This window comes from Protopterus annectens, chromosome 1.part1, assembly GCF_019279795.1.
Source record: "Protopterus annectens isolate FY-2018-M chromosome 1.part1, PAN1.0, whole genome shotgun sequence".
NCBI lineage: Eukaryota > Metazoa > Chordata > Ceratodontiformes > Protopteridae > Protopterus > Protopterus annectens.
This window is the reverse complement of record NC_056726.1, coordinates 1,575,151,693-1,575,178,041: the sequence shown is the minus strand read 5'-3', so window position 1 is coordinate 1,575,178,041 and position 26,349 is coordinate 1,575,151,693. Positions and strand designations below refer to the sequence as shown.

The window sequence follows — 26,349 nt, the reverse complement described above, 5'->3', positions numbered from 1 at the left end:
ACCCTGTGGTCTGGAGAAAGAGAGAGAACACAACCAGCTAATCTCTGTCAGCCTTTCCCAAGTGTGTATGTGTGTGCACATGTGAAAAATCAGATATTCAAATGTGTGTGCCAGAGATTTGGAACTGGGACACACTGCTCCAAAGTAGGTCTTGTTTGGTATCTGGAGAGACAGATAGTCCAGTCTCAGTGGAGTGTGTTCCTTGTGTACTCTTGTGGCAAATTGTGTTGGATGCAGAGAACTGTATTTGAAATACTGTGTAAATCCATTCCTGTCCTGTTCTTAGTGACCACTTTGTATTGGTGTCAGTGGTGAGGATTGGTGAGGGTTACTGGCCAGGAGTAAAGAGGGGCCATCACACAGCCTGAGGGAGGGTACTGCCAAGACATGAATGGTTATAAGATTCAGTGGCCTTGGAATATCTATGAACCTTTGAATCTAAACTCTTCTTTTACGTCCAGAGTGATATCTTTTACCTGCCTGTCTGCTTCCCAAAACCCAGGATCAAAGAAATATATTTTACATACTTTGGATGTATATAGACAGTTCAGGTATTACCTGCAGATAGATGTATATTTCAGAAGATCATATTAAGTGTTTCTTTTGATGTAAGTAAATGGGGTTGTCCAGCTGGAAAACAGGCATTATTTAACTAGATTAGAAACTTAATTTCATATGAGTATTCTGAAAAGACTATGCAAGAGGTTCCCAAGGGCAAAGTCCTCCAGGGAAGTAGATGTTTGCAAGTTTACTTCATCCATAGGTCTGTTCAGGACATATGTCAGCCTGCCACAGTGCTTGTTGTTTTGCCAGTTGCAACACAGGTAAGAATTATGTAGGACTGCTCTGAAAGGGATGCTCCATTTTTCCACCTGACAAAGATATGCCAGAGTATTGCTGAATATTGTTAGCCAGATGGCTCATATGATATGACTGAATGCTGAAATACTTCCTCACAAAGTAAGATAGTGTACAGCTGAAAATGTACTCACTTTAACAACAGGTTTTGTAGAGTATTTGCATTTAGGCTGCCCTCCTTTCAGTAAGCTTTGCAACTCAGGGAAGGTTACTCTAGATTGTTACATTTTATTTTTAGAGTTTGTTCTTTTACTATTTTTTTGTTTCATTGTGATGTAATGCATGTATAGAATTCAATTTCCATAGTGTCAGAATCTACCTACAATCCATACATTGTAATTTTTGTGAAAAGACTGTTCTTACCAGTGTAAGTCAAAAAGCACAGTTGTGTAAGAACTTACCATAACAATAGATGTCCTAGTGAATACTGTTGTAGTATTACAACCTTTTGAGTTACCTCATCAAATAACCTGAATGTCCAGCCAGGATACCAAAGTCAACATTTTCCTTAGTGTCATATGTCCGATGCATGACCAAATCCCACAGGCATTAGGGTATTTAAGCAGATGTATGAGAGTAAAACCTCAGACTGTCTCCAAGCCAGTAAGCCTGTAGACACCTTAGTGACAAGAAAAAATGGGCAGTCAAGAAGGGAGAGGGTCGAAAGACAATGGCCCCCATTGGTCCATGAGAAAAGGAAGAGAAAGTATAAGAACTTGGGAAGATAGGGTGGGAAGGAATATTGCAGCAGTGATCAGTAGGACACCTCTTCTTATTGTAAGTTCTTATACAACTGTACTCTGTCCTTCCATAAATCACTGTTGCAGTATTCCAAACTACTGGGTGATTCCCAAAGCTAAACAAATGTAAAGGGTGCTTAGATAATATATGAGAGAACTGTCCAGCAATCCTGAAAGGACAGGCATGGTGAAGGCAGTTCTGGATTTTGAAAAGGTATCCACTCAGAAATATTTGGTAAAGTTATGCACAAAAGACCAAGTAGCTGCTTCTAAGATGGTTCTAGAGTCAGGCCCTTTGTACAAAGCTCCAAATGAGGCCATTGCTCTAGTAGCATATGAGTTTGCTGGTGAAGGTAGAGATTTGCCATGCTGACTGTAGCAAAAGGCAACAGATTTAGTAAAACTAACTTGGAATCTTGGAAAGAAACAGACTTGTAGATATTCTTAGTCTTGTTGGAGTAAAATCTGAGTTGTCTGTGCACATGAAGAGAGTGCAAAATTCTCTCCCCTTAATTTTGTGGATTAAGACAAAAAGTAGGAAGATTGATGGCCTGAATAAGGGACAGTTCATTTACCACTTTAGGCATAAAGGAAGGATTGGCTTGTAAAGACACTTTGTCCATATGAAAAATAAGGAAGTGAGAGGTTGCCATCAGGGCCTGTAGTTTGGAGACTTTTCTAGCTAAGTAAGAGCTACAAGAAGTACTATTTTCCAAATACAGAATTTGAGAGAAGCAGAAGCCTGTTGTTTCAAAAGGAGGGAGAGTGAGTTTTTCTAGCACAAAGCTGAGATCCCAAGAAGGTGGAATAACTTTCCTAGGAGGTTTTAAGTGGAGTACACCCTTTAGGAACTGTTTAATGTCCAGTCTGGAAAGAAGAAGAGGGTCCTGAGGTAGGCAAACATAAATGACAGAGAGATGTGGCTTGACAGAACAGTATGCTAGGTCAGTTTGCAACAGCTCTCACAAATAGGAGAGGACAACTGGAGTACCCATCTGCACAGGGTCCTGTTTATGAGCATGACAAATTGTTTCAGATTGTAAATTGTTTCAATTTAGCTATGCACAATTGTGGGGTAGTAGATTTCCTAGCCTCCTGGTGAAACTGTAGCACATCCTCAGAAAATTGGTGTCTAAAAGGGTTCAGACTCCTATCATCCATAATGTCAAGTTCATAGGTGATTAGTAGGCTAATTGACCTGAAGGACCATTTTAAGTCTAGTCAATAACTCAAAGTTAGAATCAGACCCTATACCTTGTGTTTATGATGTGAATACATTAACCATTATGCCAATCCTACCCCCTTTGAGGTTGAGGGATGACCAGTTGGGGTGATGCAGTGAGCCCTTCTGTTATGTGAGCAAGTCTCCTCTAAGAAGTATCTTTTGGAGATGACCTCCTGGCTAGATGGTAGAGAAGGAAGAACCAGTGTTGCCTTAGCTAAGAGTCACCAGCAAGGTATTTGAGTGTCTCTCTGGATCTTTAATAAGACCTTGAGGAGAAGAGGCAGTGGATGGAAGACACATAGGAACCTCCCTTTCTAAGGAAAAGATATTGTATCCATTTTCCAAGCTTGGGGACAGTACACCCTGATACAAAAAGGAAGAATAATTTGTTTTTGTCTATGGAAGTAAATAAGCCTATCTGTGGGATCTCCAATTTGTGGACTGTGTCTAGGAAGATCACCCTGTTCAGCATCCATTCATGGAGGTCTTCCCTTGTTCTGCTTAGAAAGTTTGCCAGGATATTGTCCCGTGAGGGGATGTTGACCACTTGGAGCAGTAGGTTTGCTTTTGTGGCCTGATCCCATACCGAAAAGAGCCAGTCTGCACAGTTGATATGATTTTGTGCCGCCTCTCCCTTACTTGTTTATCTACCACATGACACTAGACACTAATATTGTCTGTGTAAACTCTCAGTGGTCATGGATCCAGTGAGTTGGAGAAAATCTTAGTGCCCACATCTCCTTCAGACTGATGTGTCCTGATCTTAGATTTGGGTGGCCATTTGCCCTGAAATCTCAAGTTACCTGTCCATGCTCCACAAGCATCATAGGTTCATAGGTTGGTACTAGGCTATCAGCCCTAGGGCCTATGCAAGCCTAGCCATAACAATTCCCTGGATATTTCGTCCCACAATATTTACTTCTCCGGGCCCCTGTCTAGCAGGGTGACTGACATGATCCCTGGGGTGAATTTCCTATCTCCCATCCAATCATCAAGGTTCCTTTTGAAGAGGGCCAGTGACACACTCTGCTTGATATGTATGGGCAGTCTATTCCAGAGTATGGGGAGTCTCTGGGTCAGGAACCTATCCCTCCAGCATGTTTTGTTCATTGTGATGACAAGGTTTAGATCCCTGGAGCATGTGGCTCTGAGGGATTGGGATTTCTTTAAGTGGAGCATGTCCAACAGCTCAGGGTTTGACATGGCCTTGTATGTTAAGCAGAGATCGCCTCTGAGTGGACGATATGCCACAGAGTATAGCTGGAGCTTTTTAAGACGGTCAGTATATGGCATCTGCTTTAGGCCTGTGATTCTTTTAGTGAGGTATTTCTGTGGCCTTTCCAGCTGTTGCAGATGTCTTGTGAGGTACATACCAAATGGGACATTATACTCTATAATGGGTCTAATGAAGGATGAGTACAGTAGAACAATGACCTCCTTTTTTTGGATGAAAAGCCCTTAGTGATGAGGTGTGCCACATAGAAGGATTTCCTGACTGTTGTGGCAATGTGGTTATCGAAAGTGAGACCACTGTCCACCTGTGTCCCTAAGTCTCTCATCACACTTTTGATGTTTAGTGTCCTGCCACCTATGTGGTAATTCATGGGCACATGTTTTTTTCCAAAGGGGATAACTATACATTTCTTGGCATTAAGCTTGAGCCCATGGCTCTGGCACCAGGCATCTGTTTCTGTAAGGCCCTTTTGTAGAATATCCGCATCATTTGGGGATTCAATAATGTCTCCCAGTTTGTAGTCATCTGCAGACTTTGTTAGCCAGAGTCCCTTAGTGTTGGCCTGTATTTCAGAGAAGTAGATGCCAAACAAGAGTGGTCCCAGGACTGAACCCTGAGGTACTCCACTTGTCACTTGCCTGGAGCTGGATTTGGAGTCGGCTACTTTTACAGTCTGGGTTCTGTCAGTAAGCCGGTTAGCAACCCATTGAGTGACATAGGGATTTATGCCCAGCTTAGTAAGGTTATCTGTGATTCCAGGGTGGGGGATGGTGACAAAGGCCTTGTCGAGGTCCAGATAGGCTGTGTGGACTGCCTTACCCTCGTCCACAGCTCTGGAGACTGATTCAAAGAAGTCAGTCAGATTCAGGAAACAAGACTGGCCCTTCACAAACCCAAACTGGGTGGGGTCCAGTGTTTGAAGGTTGCCAATGTCTTTGTTTATAAGTTCCATGATAATGCATTCCATGCCCTTGCAAATCAGGCTTGTCAGACTGATGGGATGGTAGTTCCCAGGATCCAAGGTGGATCCTCCCTTGTGGAGCGGGATAACTGTAGCTGTGCGCCACTCAGTGGGCATAAAGCCTGAGGTGAGGCTATGATTAAACATAACACGTAGGTGAGGTGCCAGTTCATTTTGTAGTTCATGTAGTACACAGCCTGGGATGTCATCTGGTCCCATGGATGCTGTATTCTTAGCTTTGGAGAGTGCAGTTTCTACCTGTGTGGCCGTGATTATTGGAATTTGGCAGTCTTTTGGTATTGAGATGGGCCCTTTAGGGGTTGAGAGGTGTCTCTGTGCAACTCCTGTTGTGGTGTCTATACTTTGAAAAGCAGACCTGTGTTGAGATTTATCTGTGATAGCCACCAAAGAAATTCCTTCTTTAAGCAGGATAGAAGAGGGATTTGGAAGTCCAGGGGATGGGAATGTTGAGACCAGATGGACTTCATGTATCTCTGGATCTTTCTTATATGGAATCTGGTGAAGGGAACTATGGATATGTTTGCAGCCTTCAACCCCAGTGCTCCGAGCATTTCTCTTGTTGTGCAAATATGAAAAGAGAGAAATTATGGAAATAACTGGAGAAACTCTGCACCTTATCTGGAGTCAGAAAGGCCTGCATGAGTTTGATGCCTAGTCTTCAGCCCAAGAAAAACTGGTCCTGGATTGGTTCCATTGTAGACTTTCTTGAAGTTGATTGTGAATCCCAAACCTTGAAGCAGGGCCAAGGTGAAGTTGAGATGAAGCAAAATGATCTTTTGAGAGGATGTCTATATTAATGGGTCATCTAAGCAAGAGAATATCTGGATTCTCTGAGTATTGCAGAAGCCTATTACTGGAGCCAGTTTTTTTGTGAAGACTCCAGAGGCTGCAGAAAATCAAAAAGGCAGAGCAGACAAATTCAGCTCTAACTTTATCCCTCTCTTCCCCCCCTTTCAAAACACTCTCTGGAAATGCTTGCAAATATGACTCCCCCTACTATTACTAGGGAACAAGTCCTCAATGCTCTCTCTAAAGCAAAGAACACTGCATTGATGTTCCCAGACAGTATCACAATATGCTTTCTAAATAGCATGAAACATGACCTATCAGACCCTCTGGAATTGCTTTTTAACTGTAGCCTCCAAACAGGCTTCAGGCAGAATGAAGGGAGAACAGTCATCCCTCTGCATAAAGGTGGGCCAGCTACAGACTCTGGGAACTACAGACCCACAAGTCATACTAGTCTCATATGCAAAGCACTGGAAAGAATAACCATGGAAATGATCAATAATGACATAAGAAACTTCCAAACACTGGACCCAATATAATTTGGTTTCGCCAAGAGAAGGTCATGCTTAATTAACCTGATGGACTTCTTTGAGAAGGTCACCACAGGTTCATAGTTTCATAGGAGGTTACTAGGCTAATGGTCCTAGGGCCTTAACAAGTCTAGCCATGTAATACCCTTGTTCCGTAGTTGACAATGGTTAGGTGGACGTTGTTAGCAGAGTGAATCAGTGATTAGCACTGACTGCCCTTGTCCATGAGGGATGTAGGTGTTACCCCCATGGTGAATTTATGGTCTGCCATCCAGTGGTCAAAGTTGTGCCTAAATAGAGTCATTGAGGAGCTCTGCTTCACATGAAGTGGTAGTTTATTCCAGAGGAGCGTCAATCTCTGGGAGACATATCTGTCTGTCCAACATGTTCTGTTTGTCACAAGCTAGGTTGAGATCCCTGGAGCGAGTGGCTCTTGTTCCATTTGATTTGTGGACATAGTCAGAGATCACTCTGTAAGCCAGGCACAGGTTGCCTCTCAGCAGACTGTAGGATACAGAGTACAGAGACAGGGCCTTCAGTCTTTTTTATAGGTCATATTTTTGAGGCCCTCAATTTTCTTGGTTAGAAACCTCTGTGGTCTCTCCAGTTGTTGCAGATGTCTATTGAGGTCCATGCAAAAGGGAGTACTGTACTCAATTAGTGGCCTACTGAGGGTCAAGTATAGAGGAGTTATAACAGTCTTAGATGCGATGCCCTCATTTATGAGATGAGCATTGAGAAGGCTTTACTTACCACTGTGGAGACATGGTGATCGAACTTTAAATTGCTGTCAACCTGTGCTCCCAAGTGTCTCACCACTGTGTTTGAGCTTAGGGAGGTGCTATCTATAATGTAATTTGCAAGGGCCACTTCTTTGCCAAAGGGGATAATGACGCACTTTTTTGCATTTAGTTTTAGACTGTGGCTGTGGCACCAATCATTAATCTGTGTTAGCCCCTTCTGTAATATGTTTACATTATTGGGGCCCTCAATAATTGCACCTAGTTTGCAGTCATCTGTGAACTTGGTAAGCCACAGGCCATCTATTTTTCCTTGTATGTCTGAGAAGTAGATTCTAAATAGTAGAGAGCCCAGCACAGATCCATATTATACACCACTAGTAACTGGTCTATTGGTGGAGGTGGAATTTCCAGCTCCGATGGTATGCATTCTGTCGGTGAGCCAGTTTGCTACCCATCTAGTGATGTATGGGTTAATCACCAGCTGGGAGAATTTCTGAATGATATGGGAGATTGTGTTGAAGGCCTTGGCTAAGTCAAGATAGGCAGTATGTACTGCTTTGCCCTCATCCAGGGCTTTGGTGACATTCTCGAAGGAGTCCACCAGGTTTAATATGCAAGACCTGCCCTTAATGAAGCCAAACTGGGTTGGGTCAAGAGTCTGTAAGTCGCGTATATCCATGTTGATAAGGTCCATGATGATTCTTTTCATGGTTTTGCAGATAGAGCTGGGTAGGCTTATGGGTCTATAGTTCATAGGGTCGATTGATGGATCTCCTTTGTGTAAGGGTATTACTGTTGCTGTTCTCCACTCTGCTGAAACAAAGCCATTGCTCAGGCAATGGTTGAAGAGAGTGCCAAAAAGTTCTACTATGTTTTGTTTTACGCTGTTTAGTAAGCAGCCTGGGATGTTATCTGATCCCATGGAGGCTGTGCTTTTGGCCTTGGAGAGGGCAGATATGACCTGCTCTTTGGAAATGCTAGGTAATGGACTGGTGACAGGGATGCTTTGGGGTGTGTCTGTTGTGGACAAGGGGGTGAAATTTGCACCAGTCTACTTGCCAGCAGGTTGGCAATGTCTTTGAGTTCAGTGTAAATAGTACCATCCGCAATCAGTTTAGCACATAGCTGGGCATTCAATTTAAGATTTTGGACATAGCTAAAGAAAGACGATTATCTTTAGCTAGAGATGCTAATTTATCCTTGTAATTGGCTTTAGAGGACTTTACAAGATGTCTGATTTGCTTGTTCAGGCTGTGGAGGGTATTCTTCCTTTGGTGAGTAAGTTCCCCCTTGTTCTTGGATAACAGTTGCTTCTTTTGATTATATAACCTATTTATACATGCAGTCCACCAGAGTGGCCTGCTTCTTCGTGAGGTTCTGGTTCTGATCCTGACAGGTACAGCAGAGTTTATACAGTTGTGTAAATGTCTATACAGGGCATTTGTGTACTCATTTTTGGTGGCCTGCTTGCTGTAATGTGCCTGAATATTGCTGATCTCTGGCTGCACTTTATTTTGAATTGAAGCTTTTCATTTAAGGTTTGATCTTTTAATTTGTATTTTATTCTTGTAATACATTTGTTTTGTTTAAAGTTTTCTGTTCTATTGGAGTTTTAAGAGGTCCCGGCTAGGGTCAGTTAAAAAAGTTAACAAAAAATTTATTTGCAAACAGAAAATAACATCTGTTAAAGGAGGAGCTGAGAAACAGCATTGCTCTTTTAGTTGGAAATATTTCTATTTAGCTGAAGTGTTTGGTAGCCTGCTTGCTGTACTGTGCCTGAATATTGCTGATATCTGGCTGCATTTTGTTTTTCCCTCCCACCAGCCCAATTGTTGGTCTGTTCTTGTTGGTGGCTTTTGAGTTACCTGCCTCTACTATAAGTCTGATTTTGGTCACTCCTCCCAATCCCATCTTATCAGTTCATTCTACTGAGTACAGAACAATCATTTAGGAAGACCTGCCCATTAGTGTCTCAACACTTAATTATCTTCTGATTCCAGCCTTCCCAACCTAAAAAAATGCACTTTATTCTGCTGCCTTTACTGTATTTGTGTTTCCTACTTTATTTTGCTTTGCTGCTTGTCCTTAAAAGAGTTCAATTGCATCTGTTCTGCTGCATTTATTACTGCTTGCTAGTAGCTTGATTAAACTGTAACTGTTATTCTAAGCCTTTTGGTTTAAGCACTTGAGATTCAGGCCAGTTGTTTTACATTAGGAAGGTTTGTGGTTTACACTCTTATGGCAGAAGAGGTAACTTACACCCTTCTAAGTTGGGGATTGCTGGTTGAAGGCTTAATGTGTATGTTATTCTAAAAGTGTCTCAGTTCTAGTTTAAGCACTTGGGCTTCTGGCCAGTTATTTTATATTAAGAAGGTTTGTGGTCTGCACTCTTGTGGGAGGAGAGGGTAGCTTCTGCCCTTCTGAGCTGGGAATTGCTGGTTGAAGGCTTATTTTAACTTTTTTTTTCCTGAAATTGGTACACTTTGTTTTCTGTAACATAGACTGGATTCAGACTTTCTGAATCTAGCTTTGTTTGTATAACTTGAGCACTAAACCAGGCCATCTTTTGCTGGAGAGGGTTCCCCTGCACCCTAGCAGCAGGAGTGTGCAGTTAGAACTCATCTGATTGAAGGTTGCTGGAACAGGACTCAGCTTTGAGCTTTTTTATTGGTTAATTTATTTACATCAGTTTGCTCTCATTTGCTACATAAGCAATTCCAAGCTGTCTGCTGATCTGAAGAGCTGGAGAGATAGATTTGTCTTACAGAGGTTGCTTCACCTTTGGAACTAGCTTCCTATTCATGTTAAACAAAGACCCTCATTGGCCCTATTTAAACTCCATTTGGATGATGGATGGTTAACCAGGAATTCCCCTGAGGGGTTCCCCCTCTGTCCCTCTTGGACAGAGGCAATAGGTGGTGATTTTAGTGTCTGCTTGAAGCAGACACCCTTGGGAACATGGGTTGAACTTGGCTAGGCTAGTAAGGGCCCTGGGACCAGTAGCCCAGGGGCCATTATTAATCTCCTATAATCCTATGATCCTCTGCATAGGAGTCATTGCTGGCTGTATTAGCAGGGGGCGGGTTAAACTTTTTATACCCTCAGTATGCTAATGTTCGCTTTGGAGAAAATTTTCAGTTTGTTTGCTCCTGTGGGGTTGTCCAATCTGATCTTTACTTCGAATGAGACAGATTTATGCTTTGACCTCATCCAGGAGGGTAACACACAGGGGGGAATGCAGTGCCCCCCCCCCCATGTTGGTGAGTACCAGGTCCAGGACATTCCAGCCCCTTGTAGGAGTGCAGACTAGCTTTTCCAGAGCATTTGAATTAACAAAGTCCAGGAACCTCAAGGCAATTGCATTACTGCTCATGTATATTGTGCAGTCTATGGAAGGATAGTTGAAATCTCCCACTGTATAGGGAGTTATCTAGCAAGTCCAGGTACTCAAAATGTTTCTCTTGGTTCATGGTGGGGGACCTGTAGCTACACGTGGAAGACATTGTAGCCTTGTATGGATGGGTGATCTCTGTGGCCTTGAACCAAGTTTCAGTGACTGCACAGATGTCGCCAATGGATGAGGGAAAAATGGTTCACACTGTTTACCTTGACCTAGCCAAGACATTTGACACAATAACACACTCAGGCATTATTGATAAATTCAAGAGGTTAGGAATAAACCCTTATGTCACCCAGTGGATATCCAGCTGGCTCAGAAACAGGACCCAGGAAGTTAGAATTGGGAAGTCCACCTCTACAAAGAGGCCAGTCACAAGAGGAGTACCTCAGGGATCTGTCTTGGACCACTTCTTTTGGCATTTACTTCTTTGAAGTCAAGGCCAATGTCAAGCCCTCTTGGCAGACCAGATTTGCAGATGACTGCAAATTAGGAGCAGTCATAGAATCTTCCACTGAGATTAATGTTCTCCAAGAAGGGCTGACACACAAATAATTGGAATAAAACTAAATGCCAAGTAATGCATTATGGTGTTATTGAGGAAGTCTTCCACCCCTGGTAACTAATATATTGACAACACATCCCTAAGAGTCGACCCAATAGTCATAGACTTGTGGGCACACAGAGAAAGTAATCTTGCCTTTGACCTTCATGTGACGACAGTAGTGAGGAAATCATTCTAAGTTGTGTAACTTATAAACAAAGGTCCAGTGAGGTAATTGTTCCACCCTGTTCAGCATTTATTAGGCTAAGAACAACCACCAGGCATTCATTCCCCATATCCATATCTCAACCTCAAAGGCAATACACAACAATTGTCATTAGTAAATGGAGTAACCTAAACTGAGCCAGAAGATATAGCAAAGATTCTGGCTGATACTCTGGGCTGATAAACTCAGCTCCTCTATAGCCCTTCTCTCTCCACAACCCCATCAAATATAAATCAAATCACCCCTACCCTCTCAACTGTCCAGATTTTCACAAAATGTCTAGAATTTTGACTCATATTTTGGGTCTGTTCCTCATAAAATTTGTCGTTTTCTGGATTTTTCTGGAAAATCAGTAAGGATCAAATTCACTAAATAATGACAGGCATTTGAGTTTCAGACTTCATATACTTCAGAAAATACATGGTAACACAACACTTTTTATTCTAGCAACTTTCTATGTTTCTAAGAGCAATATTTAAAATTTGTCCCTATTTTGGGGGTTTGTCCTCCCATTATCTTTGTCTTTGTCCAGAATTTTTTGTGCTAACACATTGAGAGCTAAGCCCCTGCTAAGCCTAGAACTAGGGTCAATATCAAGAACAACAGGTCATTAATGCACAATCAGGTGTCCAACACAATATCAATGCAGGATGCCTTCTAGCAAGAAAGAAAACCTATCAGATCAGGGCCTCTGACTTATAATTGCTTACTTGTCACAGGCAGCATGTCTGTCTCATGAATGGAGAACTGCAATCATCTCTGCACAAACAATCCATCTGGGCCATCTACAGAACTACAGACCACAGAGTCTACTTATAACCTATATGTAGAGCCAAAGAAAGAATTATCATGGAAATGATCAATGATCAATAAATGATCTATGTTTCGTTTATTTTTAAGCTTTTGTCAGGGGCCTACTCAACCTGGTGGACTTCTTTGAGGAGGTAACCAAAGAAATGGATGAGGGCAAAATTGTTCACACTGCCTACCTTGACCTGGCCAAGGCATTTGACACAATATCCCACTCGGGCATCGTTGATAAACTCAAGGGGCTAGGTAGAAACTCATATGTCACATGGTGGATAGTCAGTTGTTCACAGACAGGACACAAGAAGTTAGAATTAGGGAGACCACCTCTACAAAGAGGCCAGTCACAAGTGGAGTCCCACAGGGATCATTCCTTGGACCATTCCTTTTTGGCATTTACTTCTCTGAAGTCAAGGCCAATGTCAGTGGTCACTGGCTGACTAAATTTGCAGATGATTGCAAATTAGAAGCTGTCATTGAATCCCACACTGACACAAATGTTCTCCAGGAGGGGCTGACACAGACAAACAACTGGTGTCAGAGCCATGGACTAAAACTAAATGCCAAGAAATACATAATAGTATCCTTTCGGAAGTCGTCCACCCTGGTAACTATCATATTGACAACACACCCTTTAGAGATGACCCAGTAGTCATGGACTTAGGGACACACATAGATAGTAATCTAGCCTTTGACCATCACGTGTCTGCAGCAGTGAGGAAATCATTCTATGTTGTTCAATTTATAAACAAAGCTATGGCATCTAAGTCGAAGGAAGACATTGTACCACTGTATTTAGCATTCATCAGACCTATCATTTAGTACAATGTCCTCCTTGGTATGTACCTAACCAGGCATATCCAACAACTGGAATGTCCACAGAGGTTCCACACTAAAAGAATACAGGACATAAGTAACATGTCCTGTGCACACCGCCTCAAAGTCTTATTCCTGTATTCTGTCTCTTACAGAGGTGATCTATGTCTGGCATAAGGCATTGTCAGACCCCACTTTGTTGGACTTCCTGCATATCCACAAAACAAACAGTACCAGAATTACCCATTCTAAAGACTTAAACCTTGCCTGTGATATAACTAGGACCTGCTGGAGAGACAGGTATATATCCCAGAGACTACCCCGTCTATGGAACAGGCTCTCCATCCATGTGAAGCAGAGTTCCAACCTAACTCAATTCAAGTGTAATTTGGACATTTGGATGGGGAACAGGAAATTCATCCCTGGTTTGGCACCTATGTCTTTAATGGACACAGACAGCCTGTAAATGGTTCACCTCCCAGGGCCCTGCTTGTAAATGTTTCATCTCCCAAGCCTCTGATTACACTTATTAAGGGTACCGGAACTTGTCAGAGATTTGAAATTCATGGCTAGGCTTTAAAAGGCCTTTGTGGTCATTACCCTAACACACACCTATGAACCTATGAACCTATAAAGATTTGTCTACAGTCCTTCATGGTTTTTCATTGTTCTTTCAATGTGTTAAACAAGCTAGCCACATCTGGATAAAATAATAGATCCCTGTTCAGAAGAGAATCTAAACATTTGGCCTTAATGTTCTCAGGGAGAGGCTGAGAGCATAACCTTGCATACTGGCTGATAACAGAACTTGTATCTGCTGCTCTGGAGGAATCTTCCATTGTATCATAGCTGTATTTTATGCTGTATCTAGCCATTTGTGAGGCCTGAGCCACCATAGATATGACCTGTTGTTTACTGCCTGGTTCTTTTATAGAGGACAAGGTTTTATTTAAGTTCTCCAGAACAGACAACAAATATTTAGTCATTTGGATGTGATAATTCAGGGCCCTAAAGGCTATAGTGGAAGAAGTATAGACCTTTCCCAGTCTGTCCATTGCTCTTTATCCAAGTGTAGGGCACTGGCAGCAGGTAGTAGCTTAGAGGGGTTTGTCTGTAGCCATGGAAAACACAGAAGGGTCTGGGTGCTCAGCAGGTTCCAGAACTTCAGTGAGTGTCCAAGTCCAACTGGACAGTCGTATCTGGCCTAGGCCTCTCAATCTTTTTCTTTTGGTCAAGTGGGACATCAGGTTTGGAAGGATCCACCATCTTTACTTAAGCAAGGTGCATAAGATGCTGGGTTTCCAAGTTGGGGTTAAGGGAATAAAATCACATTCATAAGGTTTTAGGGAGAAAGGACTGGTAGATAAAACAATTCTTAAAATCCTGCACTGTGCCTAAACAGAAAAGACACTGGGAGTGGAGATTCCTCTAAGGAATATGCCTACCACAATCCTACTTTCCTCTCCTAGCTTACATCTAATACAGCCACAATCAGCAATGCAATAGAAAAAAATCAAAAAAGGTTTCTTAAATGGGTACTTAATGTAAACCAGTGAAGAGCAACGGTACCAATGACCATGCATAGGACAGGTCGATGGGTGCAAGACCTGCATTTAGACTGGCAGCAACATAGTCTGGGGTTTTACACTCATATGTTCGTTTATGTACCCTTATGCTTGTGGGCTTAGGTCATACGTGAGACATATGGCTTTATGGAAGATGTTGGATTTTGTGACCAGGCTGAAAGTCCATGTTATTTGGCAAGATGACCCAACGGTTTGGGATACTGCAACAGTGACCTAAGGAAGGACATCATGAGTTCCTTGCTGATTAAAGATGGCTCCTGCTGAGAAAACTTATAATGATGAAGGAACCAAGGAAGATAAGAATACCTTATGTTATGACTAAATACTGAAATACTTATTCTCTGAATATCTACTGCCAAGAAGATACTCTTTCTATTCTATTGCATTTTATAGTACTGGAGAGCTGATACTGTAACTACTTATGTGTCATTTTGTGTTAGTAAAAGGCGAAGTTTAGCATAACATGCTGTTGGCAATGGCAGCATTCCCCAGCAGTTCACACAGGGATATGGTCACTTTTTCTGTTTTTACTGTATGCTTTCAATTCTACATTTATAGCTTTTTACTGAAAATGCCAGTGCCTCAAAACAGGTCACTGAAAGGGTGATTTCTCCTTATCTTCAAGTTATAAAGATGCAGTGTTGACTATAATAGTTGTGGTAGATATGCAGGGGTGTAGCCCTAGCAGGAATGAGTCTTCTGTTCACAACAGAACACATTAATCAAATATAGATGTGTTGGCTTGATTTTGAACAGAGACTGTATTTTAACAATTCACTTCACTCAGCTGACCCAGGTCTGTTTGCAGGCATCGCCGTAAGCTGAGAACATAAGCACAAAGCACCAAGTTGAAGATTCAGTGTTCAGCAAATGTAGTTTGCAGAATAGTAGGAGACACTAATAAATCTTTATTTAATTATATAATTGTTTCTGTTATTTAGGTTCATTAGCAAGTTCGATCTTTGATCCCGGAAGTTTTCTGGTAGGAGCTTCAGGAGGAGCTTATGCTCTAATGGGAGGATACTTTATGAACGTTCTAGTGGTAAGAGATAAATAGAAGCCTCACAAGATTTGTATATATTAATTTTTATTGTTAGAAATGTGATGCAGATATTCATTACACCATTTATTTGTTTTCATAAATGGATAACACACTGAATAAAAGGTGCCTATATGCAGAGATGACATAAGGTGTCATAGTGAAGAATGTTAACAGTCATTCATGGTGTAAGAAATTGTATTGCCACACCACAAGATGGTCCACCTGTATGAGACCATTGCATACTACATTTTACAATGAATAATTCATGTTATTCACATTTTCAATGGAGGTCCAGGGAGAAAAGCTCCACATACAATTATTACAAAGCTAATATCAACAAAGTTAACAAGTACAATACAATTTTCAAAAACTACTAAAACACAGTAATATAGAAGACAGAATAATAATATTTGAGCAGCATAGTAATATAGAAGGCAGAATAATAATATTTGAGCAATGTGTTGTAACATAGCATTGAATTAAATTAAAACATAAGTATTTTGGAGTACATAAGTATAATTTGGAGTGCAGGCATTTATGCACTCAAAGTTTCATGAGGTGAGAGAGAGGAAGAATTAGAGGAGGAGAGTGGAACAGTGAAAGGTGAATAGGCTGAGTTATGAGAAAGGAGAAAAGGGGGAGGGAGTGGAAATGAAATGAAGGGAGTCACTAGGGTGAGTTATGAGAAAGGAAAAAGGGAGAGGGAGTGGAAATGAAATGGAGTCACTAGGGTGAGTTATGAGAAAGGTAAAAGGGAGAGGGAGTGGAAATGAAATGAAGGGAGTCACTAGGGTGAGTTCTGAAAAAGGAAAAAGGGAAAGGTAGTGGAAACGAAATGAAGGGAGTCACTACGGTGAGTTATGAGAAAGGAGGAAAGGGGGAGGGAGTGGGAATGAAATGAAGGGAGTCACTAGGGTGAGTACTGAAAAAGGAAAAAGGGAGAGGGTGTGGAAATTAAATGAAGGGAGTCATTAGGATGGGTTAAGAGAAAGGAATAAGGGAGAGGGAGTGGAAATGAAATGAAGGGAGTCACTAGGGTGAGTTATGAGAAAGGAGAAAAAAAAGAATGGGGGAGCAGAAATGATATAGAGGGGGTCAGGTGGGGTGAGAGCATGGGAATTCCCAGTGAGAGGAGAGATAGGAATCGAGCATGGTCTTGAAGGTGGAGTGGTTTTGGGTGATTCAGATGTGGGGGGGAGTGAATTCCATAGATGAGCAAGGGAGAAAGACCAGAGAAATTGCCCAGGTGCACATAAGGGTTTGTACACTTTGAGGAGGTTCTGGTTACTGGACCTGAGTAGTCTGTCAGGATGATGCAAGGTGAGTATGAAGGAGAGGGAAGGGCAGTTAGAGGGTTTGAAAATGAGTTTGTGAGCAGTTAGCAGTTGAATGTAAGAGAGATAGTGGGGAAGTTCCAGCCAGTTCGAGGATTGGAGTGCATCACAGTGGTGGGAGGAGGATATGGTCCCAGTAGCACACTTACAGATTTTATTGTAGCAGAATGACAGTTTTGATTTTAGGGAGTATTGAAGGTTGGTGAGGAGAGGGGCTCCATACAAGAGAGAGGGGATTAGGTAGGAAATAGAGAGTATCTGTTTGGATGAGGGAGTAAGATAACGGCTGTGATGATACTGAATTTTGAGCTTTTGGCGTTTTCTTAATACTAGTTTGTATATGAATGTCAGACTTTAAATGTTCATCAATGATAACACCTAGAAGTTTTGTATGGGAGACTATTTCAATGGGACTCTTATTCTGACTATGGAGAAGGAATTTTTATCGATAGAGGTGTTTCTAGATGGGGTAAAGATCATGATTTTGGTTTTGGCTACATTGAGAGCACAGCATTCAAGACTCAGTACAAGAGAAGGTATCTTGTGTTAGTTGCTTGAGTTTGGGGAGGGATTAAGCATAGCAAATTATGGTGGAATCACCTGCGTATTGGACAAGTTTGGTATGAGGAATGCACTGATGAAAATTATTAATGAAGATGTTAAAAAGTAAGGGACCCATTATAGAGCCATGTGGAACTCCTGTTGGAGTGTGAAGGAAGGAAGAGGTACTATTGTTCCACTTGACGGCTTGTTGCCTATTAGAAAAGTAACTGGAAAACCAATTAATAGAGGAGGGGGGGAGATATTGAGAAGAGATAGTCTGGACAAAAGAAGTTTGTGGGAAACAGTATCGAAGGCCTTTGATAAGTCTAAGAGAAGGGTAAATACAATGTTGCCAGAGTCTTGGGCGCAGTTGATGATCTCAAGGAAGCAGAGAAGAGCAGTGGTAGTACTATGTCCAGGTCTAAATCCATGTTGAGTTGGAGAAAGAAGTTGATTTTCTAGGAGGTATGGAAGGAGTTGCAAGTGTATGCATTTTTCAAGGACTTTTGAGATAGGGGACAGGATAGCTATAGGACAGAAGTTGGAGATTTCAGTATTGTTGCATCCTTTGTGGAGGGGAATGATGAATGCTTCCAGAGGAGGGGTACATAGGATTATTCAATTGAATGGTGGATAAGTATGGTGATGGGAAGGGATATGCCATCTGCAGCTAGCTTGACAAAGTTAGAAGGTTGTCTGGGGCATGGGAGCATGGTTTTAATTGTAAAAGGTTTGTAAGGTGTGTAGAGAGACCGGTTGTATGGTAAAGGGAGGGAGATGAGTATTGTTGATATCAGTGGGACTAGAGTTGAGGGTATGGGATGAGGGTGGAGTAGAAATTTTATTGGAGAATGATGTGGTGAGCTTGGCTATTGAATCAATAAAGAAAGAGTTGAATTGGGGTGCTAAGATATGATCTGGAGGATTAGGGTTGGGGCAGGGATTGTCTTTTTGCCAGGAGAGAGGAGAGCAGATATACTGTCCCAAACTTTTGGGGGGTTGGATCTGTGATTGTTTTGAAGCTTGGAGTAGTAGGACATTTGGTCTAAATCAATTTGTTTTTTCACTTTATTACGAAGTTGCTTATGTAAGGTTCTGTTAGTAAGTAAATGTAGTAAGGGTGTTAGGTGTTTTAAATTTATGGTGATGCTTCCAAGATTTACCTCGGAGATGCATGAGTATAATATAGCAATAACCCATGCCTGGGTGTGGGTAATGCAGGATTTACCCACGGTTGGCGTGGTTTGGTCCCGAGGGCGAAGCCCGAGGGACCAAACAAAGACAACGTGGGTAATCCGATTACCCACACGCAGGTGTGGGTTATTGCTATTATACTATGACATTATTTAAGAAAAGAAATAATTACTTTTCTTAAATAATGGCATTGTATGATGCCTCTTTGCTGCCCTTCCGCAGCTGTCTGGTATCCGCGGCAGTTCTGATGTACTGCGCATGCCTACGCAGTACATCAGAGCTGTGGCTAAAAGCAACGGGGAAAGCAAGATCTCCGTTGCTTTTTTAATGTTTCGCTATGTTAAATGGGTTTAACATAGCGAGACAGCTTTAAAATAAGAAACAGAGATGTCCATTGCTTATTTTAAAGCTGTCTCGCTATGTTAAACTCCTTTAACACAGCGACACAGTGTGTAAAAAGCAACGGAGATCTTGCTTTCTCCGTTGCTTTTTTTTTTTTTTTTTTAAACCTGTCTCGCTATGTTAAACTCTTTTAACATAGCGAGACAGTGTTTTAAAAGAGACGTGTACTAATGGAAAAAGTCCGGGCGACCGGACCTTTTTCCATTAGTATAAGTCGATTTACAACATGCACGCTGGCCAATCAGCGTGCACGTTTTGGAATATTAATGGGGGGTCATGATATAATAGTTACTTTAGTTAGCCAAGTGGTGGATTTGGTTTTGCTTCTTTTAGTTATGGTGGGAGTGAAGCTATCTAGTAGGTTATTGAATGTAGTAATGAAGTATGTAACACAGCGTTGTTAAGAGGGAGAGTTTTTACAGGGTTCCAGTTCATATGTTTTAGTGAGTCACAGAAAGCTAAAGGGCTGATGTTTTTAGGGTATGAGTTGTGATGTAGTTGTGGTGAAGATGGAGGGAGGATGGTGAGCAACGACCAAAGGCAGGGAGATGATTGCTGAGGAAGTCGGGTAGGGTACCGTTGTCAGAAATGGAGTTGGGGTGAGAAACTAATATCCAGTCCCGAATATTACCAGAGTTGTTATCTTTAGTAAATCTGGTAGGAGAGGTAATTATTTGGGTGTAGTTGTATAGGTTTATATTCTGAGGTGATGTAGGTGATTGAATAGAAGCCCAGCTTATATTTACATCACCTAGGAGTATAGCTTCATTGTTTATATTGGATGAGAACCAAGAGAAAATATCTTCAAGAATGGGAATGTTATTTCCTGGTGAAATATAAAGGGCAGCTATACATATGCTGCCTTTGAAGTCGTAGCCTACCCCATTTCTATCCTCATCAACCGCTCTATCTCCGAGAACCATGTCCCACTGATCTGGAAAGTCTCCTGTATCTTCCCACTGCATAAAAGTGGCAACTCTACTGAGCTTATTAATTACAGGCCCATTGACATTCTTTCACCCTCTCCAAAATACTAGAAAAATGTATTCACTCCCAGCTTCTAAACTACCTTCTCTCCAATAACCTCCTATCAAACACACAACATAGTTTTCGCCCCACCACAGCACCACAACCACCCTCCCCAGTTTTACTAACACAATAAATGAACACAGAAATCAGAATAAATATGTCTCATCCATCTTTCTAGATCTCTCAAAGGCATTCAATACAGTTTCACACCAAAAACTGCTGTCAGAACTGGCCACATTACATCTCAGTCATTCTTCCCTAGCGTGCTTCCACAGCTATCTAACCAAACACCATCAGGCTGTTAGATGGCAACAGGAGCTATCATCTTTGCTCCCTGTTAACATAGGAGTACCACAAGGCTCCATATTAGGCCCCCTACTTTTTACCATCCTCACAAATCAACTCCATAAATTCACATCTCTCGCCTCTGTCATCCATTATGCAGATGACTCTACTCTGATATGCTCCGCCCACTCTCTAACACAACTACAGGCTATAACAAAACAATCCTTCCTAGAAATAGAATCCTGGCTAACTAACCCTAACCTCATACTGAACCCAAACAAGACCAAACACATGCTCTTTCTCCCCACCAAAACACCCAATCCCTCAGCCACTTTTCAAATCCACTCCCCCAACAACACAATCTTAAACACCAGATCACATACCAAATTACTAGGTGTCATAATTGATAGCAAATTAAAATTCGACCTACAACTCTCTCAAACCATTAAAAAAACACATCAGACTAGGCTCTCTTTACCAAATTAATCCTTTCCTAACTAGGCATTCTAGACTAAGCTTCACCAGGACTCATCTCCTATCTACTGTTCTTTATGCTTCTCACATCTTTACAAACCTTAGCAAAACTGACCTTACCAAACTTGAATCAGCCTACAATAAAATAGCCAAGTTCTCCACTAGCACCCCATATAGGTCCCACCACTGCTCTGCCCTGCAACAAATAAATTGGCTAGAATTCCCACAACTAACCTATACCCAACTTGAGTTTACTCACCAATATACCAGCCAAACAGAACCCCAGCCCTACAACTGTTACTCCAACCATATGCCAACACTCGACAACTCTGATCCTCACACAAAACACTCCTCCATGTATCCAAAAGCAACAACAAAGATGGGGATGCCCTCTACTCCCACCACATTTCTAAACTTTGGAACTCAATCCCTCAACACATCCTAAATGCTACCAACCTACACCAATTCAAAATTCTGCTCAAAGACCACCTCACTAACAACTGGCTCTGCTCCTGCACCAAGCCAGGCTAATACCACATAAGCCCACATCAAATTTCATCCCCTAAATTTTATAGTCTCCATGTATACCCCACTCCCACTTGTTAACACCACCTATCAGCTACCTACAATAAGAGTAGAATTTGATAATGTATTTTCTTTTGTAAGGGTATACATATGTACACATATTAAAGTATTCTCAAATGATCAACTAAAGATGGACCCCTGTCCTCAAAAAAAAAAAAAAAAAATATATATATATATATATATATATATATATATATATATATATATAATTTTACTGTATTGTAATAACTATCTCCTTTTCACTAAAGCACCTACTGTATATTGTACTTTCTTTATTGTCTCTAGATACTTTGTTTAAATTCTATGTAAAACCGACACTGTACCTATCAGTGTTCTTGTTTTATTGGAGCTTTTCTCCCCGTGCCTCCGCTGAAAATGGGCTCACAGCCAGATGGACTGTCCCGGTCAACAAATGTAAAATAGAATAAAATACATACATTTTAGGAGGGCCAGGGTTAGTTCAGCTGTTGCGAATTGGGGTATAGGCTTGGTAAAGGGTGTCACTGTTAGGGAGGAGAAGAAAAGTAGGGCTACTCCACCACCTTTCTTTAGAGTTCTGTCATTTCTTATGATCTTGTAGTTGGGAGAGGTAATTTTGGAATCATTTATGTGGGGTTTTAGCCATGTTTTGGTGATAGAGAGAATGTCAGGGTGGTAATGGGATAGCTAGGCATGAAGGGTAGTAAGTTTATTGCATAAACTTTGGGTGTTAATGGTAGCAAAAAGGAGAGGTTTATGGTGAGAGGGTGAGGAAGACTATTTAGGGTTAGAAGCATAGTTGTCTGAGGGTCCGGGATTAGGATGTATGTCACTAGAGAGGAGGATTGAGATTAGTTGGAGTAGGAAGCAGGGATGATCTTTAGATTCGTTGGAGTTGAGAGCAGGGTAGCTGGAGAGGCATGGATTGTGAGGGATTGGGATTGTATTACAGATATCAGGAAGAATTTTTCTAGTAAAAGGAGAGAGTCATTATAGTAATAGAGGTGAGGAGAGATATAAGTTGAGAGGTGAGATTATTTTAAGGCATGTATTGAAGTTGTATGACAGAGATGGGAGTAAGAAAAGTCAGGTAGTCTGGTAAGATAGAGTAGGCAGTAGAGGAGGAAAGGTAGACATGTTAATGGTAGAGTATGTGTAGGTTTGATTTGTATGGTAGTGTAAGGTTATAGTATGCACTGCAGTGAGGATGTGCAGAGGGGAGAAGGATTTAGCAGAAGGTAAAGTGGGGTGTGGTCTTAAGTAGTAAGAATGGAGAAGGAGGGAAGGTAAGAATAGGTAAGGGGAGGGTCGTGGGTAGTGCAAACGGGGGGGTTAGTGGATGAGGAGGTGGGTGGGGATTGTTCAGATAGACTGAATGCTAGAGGGGGAGTGGTTTTGGGGTTATTAGTGTAGAGGCCCTGGGGACTGTGGGAATTGGAGGCAGGGTAGGGGAGCGGAGTGAGCTCAAAGGGCAAACGGAGCAGGCAGAGCTGAGAAGGAGGAAGGAGAAGAAGAGGTCAACAAAAACAATCAGTGATATGGGCACTCTCGAACACTCAAAGGTACTGACAAGCTTAGAGGTATGTTACTTATAAAGTTTGGTATAATTCAAGGAGAACTGAACAGGTGTGACAATTGTGCAAAAAACAATGGGAAAGGACAACAGGACTTAGAGCTACAGGGAGCAGGGAAAAAGTATTGAAAGTTGCCTAATACAATGAGTGGGAATATATCATCACCTAGTGGTGTTCCTAAGAAAAGCAAAATGCAGAATCTACCGATTGCATAGAGTGAAGTGGCTGGAGGGGAGAGAGTTTGGAAAAGGGACTGCTGCAGAACTCTAGTGTGCACGCCATGGGTTAGCAATAGAAACACCTTAAAAAATAAGCTTTAACAAAGAGTATTGCACATACACACAGATGGAGGGGGTTATTTTTCAGAATATCCATGGATGATCAGAAAATATTTTCTTTCATTGCTATTTATTTGTTTTATTGATTGATTTGTAACCAGGTTAGAATCCCCATTACCCAAATGTCTTCTTCAGGAAGACCAAGGGAGTAGCATCCAAACAAATTAGTAAAAAAAAATTCAGCAAACATAAAACTGAATGTGTATACAGAAGTAAAAAATAAAAATAAAAGTGGGAAGATACAAAACATTTTAAGTAAGCTAAAAAGATGGGAAATGGTTGCCAAGCACACAATAAAGAAACTAATAACCAATAACAATTGTGTGAAAATTATCCCCCCAACAAAAGTGGAATAATGCAACTGGAGCTAAAGATACATTTTAGAAAGTTAGCACAGGATTGGGGGCCCCATGATGTGGTGAGATTGGTTGGCTTTTTTTATTTTTATTTTAGCTTATATTTAGGTTTCAACAATTAACTGGACACAAATGTAAATGTTATCTCTTATATCACATCTACTGTAATGATTACATTTTCATTGATTTGTATATATAAGATATATTATTTTATTTATTTATTTATTCAAATTTTAATTAAAATTGTTCTTTTAAGGGTTTTTAGACAGGTCTTTAAGGCATGTAATTACAGTATTAATTATTTATAAAGGTTTTTTTAAACAGACGTGATATAGTGAAGCATTAGTTCAAGGAAGTCTTAATTTACTCAAGACAAATCACTGTATGGTTTATTTTCAGTGTTAAACGTGTTTTGTGTGAATAAAAATCAGCTTTAGTTCCATTTGCAATATTCTACTTTTGCCTGAGTCTCTTTTTGCAGATTCTTGGCACACAGTGGTTGAATTTTAAGTAAAGTATTTTAGGTAAAATGGCAAAATGTAATTAAAGAAGCACTTGGGCTTCAGACCAGTTGTTTTACATTAAGAAGGTTTGTGGTGTGCACTGTTGTAGCAGGACAGGTAGCTTACATCCTGCTAAGTTGGGAGTTGCTGATTGAAGGCTTAGGGTCTGTTATTTTAAAAGTGTATTAGTTCTGGTTTAAGCACTTGGGCTTTGGGCCAGTTATTTTACAGTAAGAAGGTGTGGTCTGCATTCTTGTGAGAGGAAAGGGTAGATTCTGCCCTTCTGAGCTGGGAGTTTCTGGTTAAAGGATTACTGTGCCTGCTTATTTGAACTGTTTCTTTCTGAAATTGGTACGCCTTGCTTGCTGTAGCATAGGCTAAATTCAGACCTGCTGAATCTAGCGTTGTTTGTATAACATGAGCACTAATCCAGACCATCTTTTTTTGGAGAAGGTTCCCCTGAACCCTAATGGCAGGAGTGTGCAGTTAGAGTCTGATCAAAGACTGCTAGAACGGGGCTCAGTTTTAGCTTTTTATTGGTTAATTGGTTTAAATCAGTTTGCTCATTTGCTACTGTTATATTAAAAAAAAATACTTTATGCGTCGCCGCTTAGCTAGGGTTAAACTATTCCCGGTGTCATAAAGTCTGCTCTTCAAATTTTCCCTTAGAACTAGCCAGTTGTTTAGTTTTAGCATTCAAATCTGTTTCTTTGAGCTCAGCACTTGTCCAGAACTCGTTGCAAGCACTAAATAAGCTACAAATTATTACAGCACTCAACTTTCCTCACTTGTCTAGAGGAAAACAGTTTTTAGTACTTAATAAATAAGCACCTATCCAGGCATGTCTGAGGGTCAGCTTCTGGTGTTTTCTCCTGTCTACCAGATGAATCTGGAAATTTTGGGGCAGTGCAGTAATTGCCTCATGTACACGGACAACCCTCTCCTTCTACCACCCAACACTACAACCTGTGAGAGATGCACTTATATAGCCAAACTGGAAGCAAAGCTCTCTTCACCCAAGACTGGACTAGACATTCAAGAGGAGAAGGTAAACACTTGCACCACACCACACTCATCACATAGTCCCTCAAACCTTACATCACCAAAACACACGCATAGCAAAACAAAACACACACCTACATTTGTGGAGGCTCTCGATAAAAATCTGCTCAAACAACAGAGACCTCCAAAGCAGAAACACAAGCAACCTCCACCACCCCAACACAACCCAAATGACACATAACCCACAAACTCAGTGTGCCATTCAACCACAGCCCATAAGGCATAACAACGTATCCAACACTCTAGTCATAGGTGACTCTATAGTTAGGCACACTGATGTTCCACTCACCAGGCTAAACAAGGAGAAAGTTACTGTCAGCTGCCTGTTGGGTGCCATGATCCACCACATAATGCACACATTCAGGTCACTCCACAACAAGTCACTCCACAACAAGTACAAGTATGACTCTGTCATTGTCCATGTTGGTGTGAATGACCTGAGATGTACCTCCCTGGACTACATGAAAAGAGACATGGAGGAGCTCTCTCTGATCTTGTAGCCCAGGCAGGTATGACCCTGAGTAGCATCCTGCTATCACCCAGAATGATACCACAGTACAAGGACAAAATGATTGACTTCAACAATTGGCTAAGCTTCTGGTGTCATTCTAAGGGGATCCAGTATCTGTCTGCCTGGGAAGACATGATCGACAGACCATGATGCTTTGCCAGAGATGGCCTGCACCTGTCGCCCTTGGGATTCTGGATACTGGCTAAGGCTCTTGCCACCCCTGCAGTGCCTTTTTTAGGCAAGGTTCAACTGACAAATTCACCACCATAACAGGTACAAACAAGCAAAATCTGAGGGTAATGCTACTCAATGCTAGAAGTCTAAACCTCAAAATGCATTCACTCTAGGCACTCCTTAAAATGGAGAACATCGACATCTGTGCTGTGACAAAGACCTGGTTCAAGGCTCCAGAGAGCACCCCTGCATTACCAGGCTATAATTCATACCACACCTTCCAGCCACCTAACCTGGACTGAAACACTAAAGGTGGAGGGAGGCATGCCCATATTCATTAAAGATATCCACACCTCCAGGCTAGTTGCTCAGCATAATGCATCCGAGATTATCCAAGTGCAGCTAACTCTGGGCAAGACCACAATCCAAATTTTTTACTTGATACAGATCCCCCACCATGCTCCAGGATTCCCACTCCTCATTTCTT

At 41.5% G+C, this 26,349-nt stretch overlaps 1 protein-coding gene across 4 annotated transcripts in view; it reads left to right on the top strand.

The window, feature by feature from the left end:
- The window catches only part of RHBDL2 (rhomboid like 2), a 595,588-nt gene that overhangs the window by 462,607 nt on the left and 106,632 nt on the right, over positions 1-26,349 (top strand). For 3 of the 4 annotated variants that reach the window (XM_044083432.1, XM_044083438.1, XM_044083423.1), the window contains exon 5: positions 15,419-15,519. The exons of the other annotated variant lie outside the window; for it this stretch is intronic. In XM_044083432.1, the coding sequence (XP_043939367.1) occupies positions 15,419-15,519 (101 nt within the window). The remainder of the gene's footprint in view (positions 1-15,418; positions 15,520-26,349) is intronic. 4 annotated transcript variants of the gene reach the window in all.